This window comes from Euprymna scolopes, chromosome 19, assembly GCF_053919585.1.
Source record: "Euprymna scolopes isolate OS-2025 chromosome 19, ASM5391958v1, whole genome shotgun sequence".
Classification (NCBI taxonomy): domain Eukaryota; kingdom Metazoa; phylum Mollusca; class Cephalopoda; order Sepiida; family Sepiolidae; genus Euprymna; species Euprymna scolopes.
In genome coordinates, this window is record NC_136500.1 from 51,578,717 (window position 1) to 51,590,778 (window position 12,062).

Here is a 12,062-nt window from a genome sequence, read left to right on the forward strand (position 1 = left end):
TAGTCTATTAGCTTCCAATCTTTCCATTCTTTCTTCCTCACTTTCGTTTCTACTTCGTTTGGGTGGCATAATTTCGGTTTCAAACGGAATTGTTTAACGATATTAATGATTGTAAATTAATTAAGCGAAATTAAGGAAATGTATACTAACTGAAATGGACGAACTATAAATAATATTTCTGAATAGTACAATTATAAACAATTATATTGTACCTATTTACTATGCCTCCCCACGGGACAGAGTTAGACACCAGGGTCGTTTTTTAACGTGGAGAAAAGGTACAAAAATAAAAATTGTCTCAGTCGTGAAGGATTTCTCCTCCACCGAAAGAGAACAAGAAAATGAAGTGCAGCATCTGAAGAACAGATACTACACTTTGATCTTGACCAAAAGGAATGAATAAAAGCGACATTACTTCCGGGTGTAAACGTCACAGTCTAAAAGTAATAATTAAAAAAAAAAAGTAAATGTAAAATAAATGTAATACCAACTTAGGTTAACTAAGTAAACAGTACAATTAAAACAGTTCTATTAAAACAAATAATTACTAAGATCTAGGTAATTGTTAGTCTCATTGTTATGGTTTTAAAGAAAAAAAATGTGTAAAAAAAGTTCTGCTTTTGTGAGTACGTGTATTTCTTTTAAATTACATAACCTTTTTATTTTATTATTTATATCTCTTTTAAATTTATATATTTTGTTAGTAAACTGGAAGAAATTCAGTTGAATAAAACCTTGTTCGTGTTCTTTACGTTAAACTCATATTTTTATAAAAGGTTCATCCGGTTTAAAGAAAGCACTAAGTTTAAATAAGACTGGAAATAACTAATTCAATATATAAATAGAAAAATGAAATAAATATAAGCTTTAAGTCTTAAGATAGTAATAATCAAAATGTAATAAATTATTTGTAGTTCAAATCTATGATAAGACAGGCTTTCGAAATAGGCTCGACCAGAAAGATTAAATTGGAACGAAATTATAATCTCCGTGCCATTTTCAAAACAACCCCACAAAAGTAACGGTATCCTGCAGTTGGTTAAATGACAATGGTTGTAAGAAAAATGTAAAAGAAAATGCGCTTATCTGTTTATTTTGACCTGTTTTATTTAATTAAAAAAAAAATTGGCTATAACTGGAAGAGAGCGTTATGTTTTGGGGGTTGTTTAAAAAATAGAATGGAAATAAAGTTAGTTCCGTTTTAATTGTCTTTAATTGCGGCAAGCGCTAACAAAATCGAAAAATCACTGTTTACATTCGAAATGTTAACTTTTATAGGTTTACAGGTTTGCTGACAAGGCTGAGGGTGTTTAATACAATTATTTTACTAAATTGATTTTTTTCATTTAAAAATAAAATTATTTCTTTTTTAATAAAGTTTTATTTTAAAATATTTGTTTTTGTTTATTTATAAAAAATTACGATAGTTGAATTGTATTCTTTCAATTATATTGGCAAGTAAAATATAAAAGATTAAAACGGAACGAAATTGAAATTTCCATTACATTTTCAATACAATCCCAAAACATAAAGCTTTCCTCGCCAATGAATTGTTTTGATAATATACGTAAAGTGAAATAAATCGAATATAAAATTAAATGAAAATATATTAAATAATTAAATGTTAAATAGATTTTGTAAATAGTACAGTTGAAATGATTAGAATATTTCCAATATGTAATAAGGTCGAGGTAATTAGTTAAAGAGATTTAATATAATGTGATATGCAAATGAGCATAAGTCATTCGATATGGGGGTGGTTTGTAGACTAGTATATAAAGAAATTAGGCAAAGATTCTTATGTCTCCTATAACAGAAACATCCTAAAATGGGTTCTAATGTTTCTCTACCAGGAGAGATCTACCCTCTTACCTCCTTTATATTTCGTTGATGATGGAGAGCTGTACACACAGACAGAAACACACGAACCCTATTACTTTATAAAAATATAGATATATATATATATATATAATAAATTTGTATTCCTGTCTGTTTGTTTACGATTTGATTAATATATACAAAAAGTCCATTACTTTCCTAATTAATTTTCATGCTGAAAACTTACTCGATTTTATTTATTTGTATATATAGTACGATTCTTGCAAAATATATGCCCAAGAGGTAATCTCATTTGCATATTACATTAAGGAAAATCGATTTTACTAAATAGCTGTACATTAGTTACCATGTATAGCAGGAGAATTGTTTTAAGTGTTCTACTCAAAATTGTTATTTAAAGTTGGTTCATATTGATAATATATTTGATTTATTTTGAATTATTATTACCGACATAACCTTTTTTTTTTTAGAAACCGGTTTTGAGTTATTTCCCCTGGGTGCTACCTGTTAGATCAAATACAATATTTCCCTTCAAAAACTCTTTAAACTCTGGCAAATTACGTTTTATACATATTAGAAAGTACCTTTACAAAAAAAAAACGTGAAAGAAATTCCATTTTTTCTTAAACTTTTCACAAATCACGCACACGTTTACAAAAGCTTATTTTGCAACATCATGACATCATAAGCACTTGTAGCCACGTAGGCAAAATAATGTGTCCGTAAGCTTTTGCCTTCTTCCCCTTTTTCACGTTCAGGCCCAGACACCGCTGCCCATTAAAGAAAATGTTTTTTTCTTCTTGTCATACGAGTACTCCCTGCTATTTTGATTGAAAGAAGAGTTGTTTTGATTCATTTATTTGATTGGGGGTGGGGATGGGTGGAAGGAAGGTAATTTTCTTTTTTTCTTTCTCCAGTGCACAGTCAACAAAAAGTGCTCAATATCCAGAGAATAGCTTCTCTTTGTATATCTTCTGCTGAAATATCTAGTGGAGAGGGTGTCACATACTTTTTTTTCTTCATATTTTTTATCCATTCTTTTATTTTTTAAATTGTTGTGAGGGTATCAACATTGCTCACGATGAAAGTGATCAATATCCTTAGTATAGTAGGTGTGTTCCAAACGGAACATCATGTCGACACAGGCAATGCTGGGCATCCATGCTAGTTAAGTGTATTTTTAATTACAGCTTCAAAGAGACAAGACATGAAAAATAAAGTAAGTGTCATCCTTTATTCTTTTGTACAAAACGGCCATGTTTCATTATGTAAAAGAAAACAGGAATTTTTCCTCATCTCATTTAAAAGCTACATAATCTTTCATCAAAATGTTTAACACTGAAAAAAGATGAAAGAAATGAAAGTATCATATGTTTATGTTTAATGAGTTTTCAAATTCAAATCATCCTTTACCATTTTAATGAGATTTCAGATGGCATATTTAATATTTTCTTTTTTTTTCACATTGGAGTAAAACATTGTTTGAGAAAGAAAAGGGATTTTTTTTTTTGTTTTTTAATCTGTACATCCTTGATTGTTCATTGATAATAAAGTTCCAAGTTCATTCCATCATGGATTTCATCTGACAATGTAATTAAAGAAAAAAAAAAAACTTGAAAATTATTCACAAAAACACAGAACAATTTAAAGATTTGTAATATGTTTATGAAAAGAAAAAAGTTTTTAAAATCAGGATGCATGGAAAACACATTTGATCTAAACTACTGCCTGAACGCAATTTTGAACAAGGGCTAATAACTCCAGACATCTGCACTGCATTAAAAATAAATCTGTTCGCAAGAGAATATTTACTTAGTTATCTTATATCTGCATACTGAAGAGCAGATTCGTTTCTAATTGCTCATAGAACTTGTGTTGCTATAGATACCATCCAAAATTGATTAAGTGAAAATGATTAATGGAATTAACAGAGTTGATTACTGATCGGGATAGTTTATAAAAGGAATTCATACACATTGGATTTGAAGACTTGTTATAATCTGCAGAGAAACAGTTCTGCAGCAATGTGTTCCACAGATAAAAACCCTTGTGCTTGATGTCAGGCACGTCATAAACTAAGCATATTCTGATATTCCAAAGATTTTTGCAGTATCATTGACGGGAACTTTCTTAGAGGTAGTAAATTAGGTAAGCTCTTTAATAGAAAATACTATTAAAGTATCTTTCTCCTTCCAAAAATGAAGCTGCATAATAGGATATAATAACACTAAAATATAATGTTCATGCTTAATAAATGATGACCATGGACCTAATATTGTAACTGAAAATAACTACTTGTAGAAATAAGAATAATCATTAAGTGGAAACAGTTGAATTTCAAACAGTAACATCTAATGAAAATTTACTTAAAAACAAGAAATCATACAAAACTTGCCATAGAATGAGGTATATGTTAGCCTATTTCAAACCCATATAACTAGTACTGTCACAATTTAAGCTAAAATTATGTATATCATAGTCTGTGCAATGGAAGCATATATCTTATTAATGATTTAGTATTTTAATAAAATTACACTAAAGTTAATCTTATTCTTCTGTTAATATTAAACCAAAATACTAATGTTGAGCTGCTACGAATTTGGTAATGCGCAAATCATAATACAATTAACTAAACCATTCTTTCAAATTGATAGATATCAGAAAATTCTGGATTATACAATTGAGCATTCTATTTCTCTGATACTCAATATAATTATAGTTTAGCCGTATAGTGCATAGTTAAAAATAAGAAAAAAACCCCAAAAACATTAAAAATGAAAAATTTTAAATTGACTCGAAGATTGGAATTCTAATGTTTAATTAATATAGGATTTTGAGTTAACGCTAATTCAAAATTGAGTTAAATATTCATACTGATATAGTTATTTGATTATTGATCACTGTGGCTTTATAAGTTCTTTTTAAATGTTTTTATGATTTTAAATTTTGTCTTTAGATTTTCTAGAAATTAATATTTTTTAGGACTGTAATTCTTAGGTATTTTAGATTTAATATATATAAGTAAAAATAAATTTATATACTAGTAGTTAATTCAGATACAATTTTTCTCATTTTAGATTTAATATATATAAGTAAAAATAAATTTATATACTAGTAGTTAATTCAGTTTCAATTTTCTTAGATACAATTTTTCTCATTGATATGGATAAAACTCCAGCCATTAATAATTACCCAGATTTTTCTTGATTTTTAATGTGGAGTGACCTTATTGAATGAGGATATGATTTTAAGTATGATGGGATGGTTTGCAGAAAAGACATGTAAAAATAATTAGTATTTTAAAACTAATTATATACCATAACTAATTTTGTTAGGAAATAGAATTTTAAATGATGCAAGAGGAATAACTCCCATATATTCTCATAAAAAGGTGTTGAACTTGATTTACCATTTTAATTTAATTTTAGCATAAATCTTGAAAAATAGAATTAATAAATTTCTTTTACCACTTTGTGCTAGTAAATAATATTTAAAAATATGGTACCCATGCACTTGTTGATCCGTGCTGAAATAACGTTATTACTTAAAAAGCCATTCTTAACATGGGGAGGGTGTTTTGTACCTATTCTGTAGTTTAACCTTACAATTGAATAAAAATCATGTCAAAACTTTAATTAAACTTGGAAATACAATTTAAAAAATAGTGCGGATCAGTAAGTGCATAAGCACCAAAAATATTTATTAGATGAAAATTAAAGAAAGCATCTCCTTAATGGAAGTGGGAATATTTATTTACGTAAGTAAAACCTTTTTTTTTTGTAGGTAATTTTAGTTTCGTAAATTATGCTTTAAGAATTTGAGTGGCTAATGAATGTAAATATTAAGCTATTTATTTTAGTAGAAATATTTTAGAAATATCTCCTAGGATTTTGTTTTGACTTGTTTTTAATTTAAACCTAAATATGAAATCTTGGAAATAAGCTATAGCATATTTCAATAATCAAATATGGTGGCACAAGGTGGATTTCCCTCAAACGCTTTAAATACATTGTTTTGTGCGACGAATGTCTATCAACACTGCAATAAGTGCTTTTCATTCTTGTGTTTCGGAGAACTTTTAATTTTTTTCATTTCCTTTTATCAACATTTTTCTTACCAAATTCTTTTTCATTCCAAATAAAAAGAAAAAAATTACAACTGTTTTCTGAGGATTAAACATTTAGCTCTGACAAGTTGTTTAATGGGCTACTGCTATTCATTGAAAAATGTGCAAGATGTACTTCATAAAAAAATGAATAAAATAACATGAGTGAATTAAATACACCTTCTGCTTTTTTGGAATGCTAAATAATGACTGTTAGTTATCATTCCAAAACCAGAAAAATGTATTTTTTTCACACTCATAGCATCTTATTTATGTTTATGTAGTACATCTTACACACATTTCGTTGCATAGCAAGAGTTCAAACAACTCAGAGACAGATGTGTTTCTTGGAATATATAATATACATATCATTTTGATTAAAAAATTACTGTCCGCTTTAAAGAAAAAAAAAAAAAGATAAAAAATACTTGACATGGTTTAAGAAAAAGCATTCAATAATGAAGTTAAAAAGTACACTTTGGCAATACCAGGTAAAGACAGTTGACATTTGTAAAATTATCTAATGCAATCAAGTGTGAGCAAATTGATGATTTTTAAAATTAAACATTTTTTTTTAAATAGTTTAAAAAAAAAAAAAAAAAAAAAAAAATGTATGAACGAATGTACAAGTTTAATTTATTGTCATAATCTAAATAGATAATTTGGGAAAAATGACCTGCATGCACTTATCTTTTAGCGTCTCTATAAAAAAATATCTGACCAGATATTGTATCTAAATAACAATAAGCATGATTTGTAATATTTAAATCATTAGGGGCAGGTTTACCATAATAAAATTAGTTCTAGTTTTATTAAAATTTTGTTCAATGAATAATAACCAAATAGCTTAATTAAATTTAACTTTAAAATCCTGATAATAAAATTGGTAAAAAAAAACAAAAAAAAAACCTCCAAAGCTACACCAAGTATGTGCAGCTAGTATTTTTAAAGGATACAATCACCTAGTGTGACATGGTCTTTGAAAATGGTGTACCTGGAAAGAAAGAAATTTTGTAAACGATAAATTTTTAAAAAGCATATAGTAAAAAAATAAAAATTTAAAATGGAAATTAAAAATTTTTAAAAAGATTTTACAAATAAAATCTTCAGTAAAAGTGCTTAATAATTAAGTAAAAAAATCATAAACAAAATTAAAGACAAATAATTTACAGGAAACACAGTAGAATTAATTTTTCTATTGACCCTTACATTTTTAATGATGAAATGTCACTGTTGTTCAGACCTGTAAAGATAAGTCTTTCTTTTTGTAAAAGAGAGTGGCACATTACAGCGGGCTTAGGGTTAGTGGTAGGGCAGGTTATTTTTTACTGTTTAAACATGAAATTATCTAAAGTTTAGCAACTATCTCCAAAAATTTACCATTTTGGGAGATTGATAATTCAATCTAACAAAAAAAGTCAGAAACCATAAATCTCACAGTCAGTTTCAACACTTTAAAAGTATATGGGTTGGTAGATAATTTTTACTGCATTTTGTAAAAGCTATTTATTTTTGTTTACGATTGTGACAGTTAAATACTCTGCACTTTTACTAAACTTTCATATTCAATTGGAATGCATTTTTTTTTTTTTTTTTAAATATAATCAAATGTATATAAATCAGCAGATTATGTTAATGGATGTTTCGAATGCTACGAAGAGAAAATGTTTGGTCTATTAAGACAGGTAGGAAGGAAAACAGAAAAGATATAGACCAATAAGTAACTAAGTGTATAAATCAACTTGCAACCCCTCACCTCACCCCAACACAATCACATGTTGAACAATGGTAACAATCTTTGATCAAGAACTTTTGGACAAAAACTAATGAATGGATTAGATATTTGCAAATGACTTGAATATTTGTCCATGTGGAGAAACATTTTCAACCAATCTGGCAGATAACGGTGTTCATTAATGGGCCAGGAGACAAAGGTTCAATCTTCAGTCAAGTCAGGCTTAAAAAAAAAAAAGAAAAAAAAAATACTTGATACCCACTTGCATTATAAGGTGAGGATTAAAAGTGCAGTAAGCCTGCAAAAGTTATGGCACCCTCCTAGTAGCTAATGAAAGAGCCTTTAGTTATTCTTCACTGATCAACCACTTTTTTTTAGGGTCCAATAGCACCCTAGATGTCAAAGCATAGTTTAAGAAAAATTAAATAAATAAAAACCTGATGTAAGTTTTCTACACTCTTAGGTTATCTATATATATAAATCCCAAATGTCTGTGAGTTTGTATGTTTGTATGTAACGCTAAAACTTTTGAAAGACACAACCAGACTTGATAAATTTGGTATCATATCGAAGCCCCGTGTCCCGGATGACAAATATCGAAATTTCACGTCAAACGGACGAGGAGAAAGGGGTAAACGTATCAGTTATCTCCAAGGGGGTCCCAAAAAAAACTGTCATTGTAATGCTTTTTATTACGTAATTCTTGAATGATCCAATGTAATTCATACGTAAAAAAAAAAAAAGCTTAGTCATGTCACGTGACGTGACGTCAACGTCCACTAATGGCGAACAATTGTTAATAAAAAAATCTTTCTCCGATACTTTTGCATTTTTCTCTTCGGCTCAGTTATATCTTTTTTTTTACTTTATACCAATGTTTCCATCGTTATTACCTGGTTAAAAATATTATTTATACAAGAGTTTTAACGAAAAATGTCAGGAAAAAATGTACGGGAATAAAAAAATTCACCTTTCAAAATATTAGACGATAATAAAAATATCGTAATATTTATGTAATATAAAATAATTAGCCATTTTGTATATTACCACGTGACCTCATACCTCTTAAGCTGGAAGGGGGGGGGGAGGAGTAAAACCAACACCGTCTCTCTCTCTCACACTTACTCTCTCTCTCTCTCTCTCACTTTCTCTATCACCCTCTTTCTATTTTTCTATTCGTTTAAAAAAACTTCACTGTGCACCGGTTTGGTTACTATGGAAACACTTAATTTTTGTGCTGCTTCGAAAAGGAACAAAATTCACTATACACCGCTTTCTCTTCCCTCCCTCTCTCTCTCTCTCTCTCTCTCTCTCTCTCTCTCTCTCTCTCTACACCCACTTTCTCTTTAAAACCAGTCGGTGTGTTTTTGATGTTACGTACGTATTTTTTATATTTTTATCTCAGTAATTTTTATTATATTTAATAGCATTTTCTTTTTTTTTTTTTCATGGGAAATTATTTTTCTATTCGTTTTAAGAAAATGCTATTAAAAAATAAAAATGCGATAAATTCTGGCAACAGTTATTTATTTATGCTATTCGCAGCCGGCCGGAAGAAACGCGCTTAGACATTTTGTAAACATTGTTTTTAAAAAATAAAAAATAATACTTCTATTATGTTTTAAACGACTGTAATAGTTTATTTTGGAAGTATATTTCATAAGGAAAATAAACAACCCACTTTAAAAACAGAAATTACGAGTTTTATATATTTTATTCGCAGTTTTTGTTGGGGGGTAGTCCATTATGTCTAACAGTTTGTTGAAAAAGTGTAGAATTCAATTAAAAAAACAACACCGTCTTTTTTTTTTTTTTTAAATAAAACTAAAAACTTTATTTTTAAAATTTCGATGTTTGACAAACAGTCCATTATGTCTGTAACAGTTTGTTGAAAAAGTGTAGAATTCAATTAAAAAAACAACACCGTCTTTTTTTTTTTTTTTAAATAAAACTAATTTTAAAATTTCGATGTTCGAAAAAGAGTCCATAAAGAATAAAACAGTTAATAAATACAAAAAAAAGTCCATTAATTTGAACTTAAAGCCTGTTTGAATAAAACTTATATAAAAAAAAACCGTCACTTCCGGCAAATGGCTATGTAAACAACTGGTGGCATTTTTCGAATACATCGGTATACACTGTATGTTTTTCGAGCTGAATAAATATGTTACATTGAATAAAAACACAAAAAATATATCCAGTTGGATAGAAAAGTAACTTATCTTGCCTTTCCTAACATTTATTTGTTATATATTTGTCTTTTGACCGTCCACTAATGGCGAGTTTTTTTTTTTTTTTTAATAAAACTAATTTTAAAATTTCGATGTTAGAAAAACATTCCATCACATGTCAATATAAAAATTCTCTTTTTGTTTGATAAAAAGAATAAACAGTTAATAGATACAACAAAAAAGTCCATTAAGTTCAACAAACTAAACTCTTTTATTTATAATAAAACTCTTCGACAGTTTAAATGCTTTCAAAATCCTATGTAAGTATATCGTTTTTACTGTACACAGATTCGAAAAAGTTGTCATCAAACAAATATATGACAGAGTTGAATAAATATGTTACATTGATTAAAAACACTTCTTATTAGCATTTTCTTTTTATATGACAACGTTAATGTTCATGAATCTCTCTTTTAATCATTTTTATCGACTATCAGCCAAATAACCGGGGTCTAAAATTTGGGAAATTATTTTTCTATTCATTTAAAGAATATGCTATTAAAAAAGAAAAAGTCGATAAAAGTTAGACATAAACAGTAAAAAAATAGAAGATATTATTATTAAATAACAATAATTATTAAAAATAAATATTAACATTTACAATAATAAAATGAGTTAGTATTAAAAATAATTATTAAAATAAAAATGAGTTTATTATTAAAAATACATATTAATATTCAAATAAAATTTTTTTATTATTAAAAATAAATATTAATATTTAAAGTAGAATAAAATGTGTTTATTATTATAAATAAATATTAATATTTAAAATAATATGTGTTTATTATTAAAAATAAATATTAATATTTAAAATAATATAATGTGTTTATTATTACAAATAAATATTAATATTAAAATAAAATGTGTTTATTATTAAAAATAAATATTAAGGAAGGTCAACAGGTGGAGGAAAAATAGTCAATGCAGGTCATACCACCTGACCAGCTAAAATCGCCTTTTTATATAAGGCAGACAGTCAGACTATTTGCCTTGAGGGCGGGCTAAGCCCTCCTACCCCCCCCCCCCAAAGCTGAGAGCTGGGGAAACTTCTCTCAGAAGGGGTATGGGAGGACAGGGAGACCTTCCCTCTTTCAACTAAGAGATAGATATCCTTTTGTATGGTTGATTGACCCCCCCCCCCTGTCGGTTCCGCTTACTCCATTCAGAAAGAGATCAACCTTACATAAAAAAAAAAAAAATATGGGGACAGGGAAGCCTTCCCGGGCCCCCTTTCTGGGAGGAGAAGTTCCCCGGCTCCTACCTTTTTGGGAGTGCTCAGCCCGCCCTCCAGTCAACAACAATATTTGAAGAATAAAGATATTTTTGTTTTTGTGTTTTAGGTGGTGAAGGTGATCTGGGGAGTGTTTTTTTTTTCACAAAAAAGGTACTTTTTACGAATGGGTATCCAAGAAAATTACAGTATTTTGTCAGAAATTAAGGTTTTCATTGACCACTCTCAATACTATCAGAAATGAACAAAGTTAATTAAACAGTCTACACAATATAAACTAACTGTTTTGTTGGCTTTTTATTCTAACTCCAAACTAACCCATAACTACATTTTTCTTTTATTTTGCAAATTTTATTTCCTTTAGTTTATATTGTGTAGCTGAATCAGAAATTGATTTATCTTTTGTCACCAAAATAAAATTACTTGGTAATCACCCAATTTCTGCCACAAAATTTTAATTGGCAAAACTCATAAGCATAAAATATATATTTTCTAATTTCATCTTTTTTTTTTTACATAATCTGGTTTGATGTTTTCCTAAATATTCAAATCACTATATTTTGCTGCTTAATATTAAATACAGCAAATGAGTTATTTTTATGCATCAAACAATTACATTTTCTCATTCATCCAAACTAATCACTGAACATCAATTTCATATTTTCTTCACTAAAATATTACTATGCTTGATGTCATCAAGTAGAGCGGATCATTTTTTTTTACATTTGTTTACACATTTTTTACAAATGTTTTTGAGAGTCCATACAAAGTTATAAGTGTTCAACATTTTTTTTCATTTGAATATATTTTGTCTAAGATTCTTAGCCTATGTCATTGCATACCAATTTGTTTCTTGAAAGTTAAGTTCACTGTAAAAACATCTGATACACCAAAATCCCTGATACCTGTTTCTTATAAGCG

General features: G+C 28.1%; 1 protein-coding gene across 1 annotated transcript in view; it reads right to left on the bottom strand.

Annotated features, from left to right (window-relative positions):
• Positions 1-3,059: 3,059 nt before the first annotated feature.
• The window catches only part of LOC145303581 (ubiquitin-like protein 5), a 31,998-nt gene continuing 22,995 nt past the window's right edge, over positions 3,060-12,062 (bottom strand). Inside the window, exons 5-6 of the mRNA XM_080145126.1 lie at positions 6,901-6,938; positions 3,060-3,421 (exon numbers count right to left, since the gene is read on the bottom strand). Coding sequence (XP_080001252.1) covers positions 3,378-3,421; positions 6,901-6,938 — 82 coding nt within the window. The 3' untranslated portion in view covers positions 3,060-3,377. The remainder of the gene's footprint in view (positions 3,422-6,900; positions 6,939-12,062) is intronic.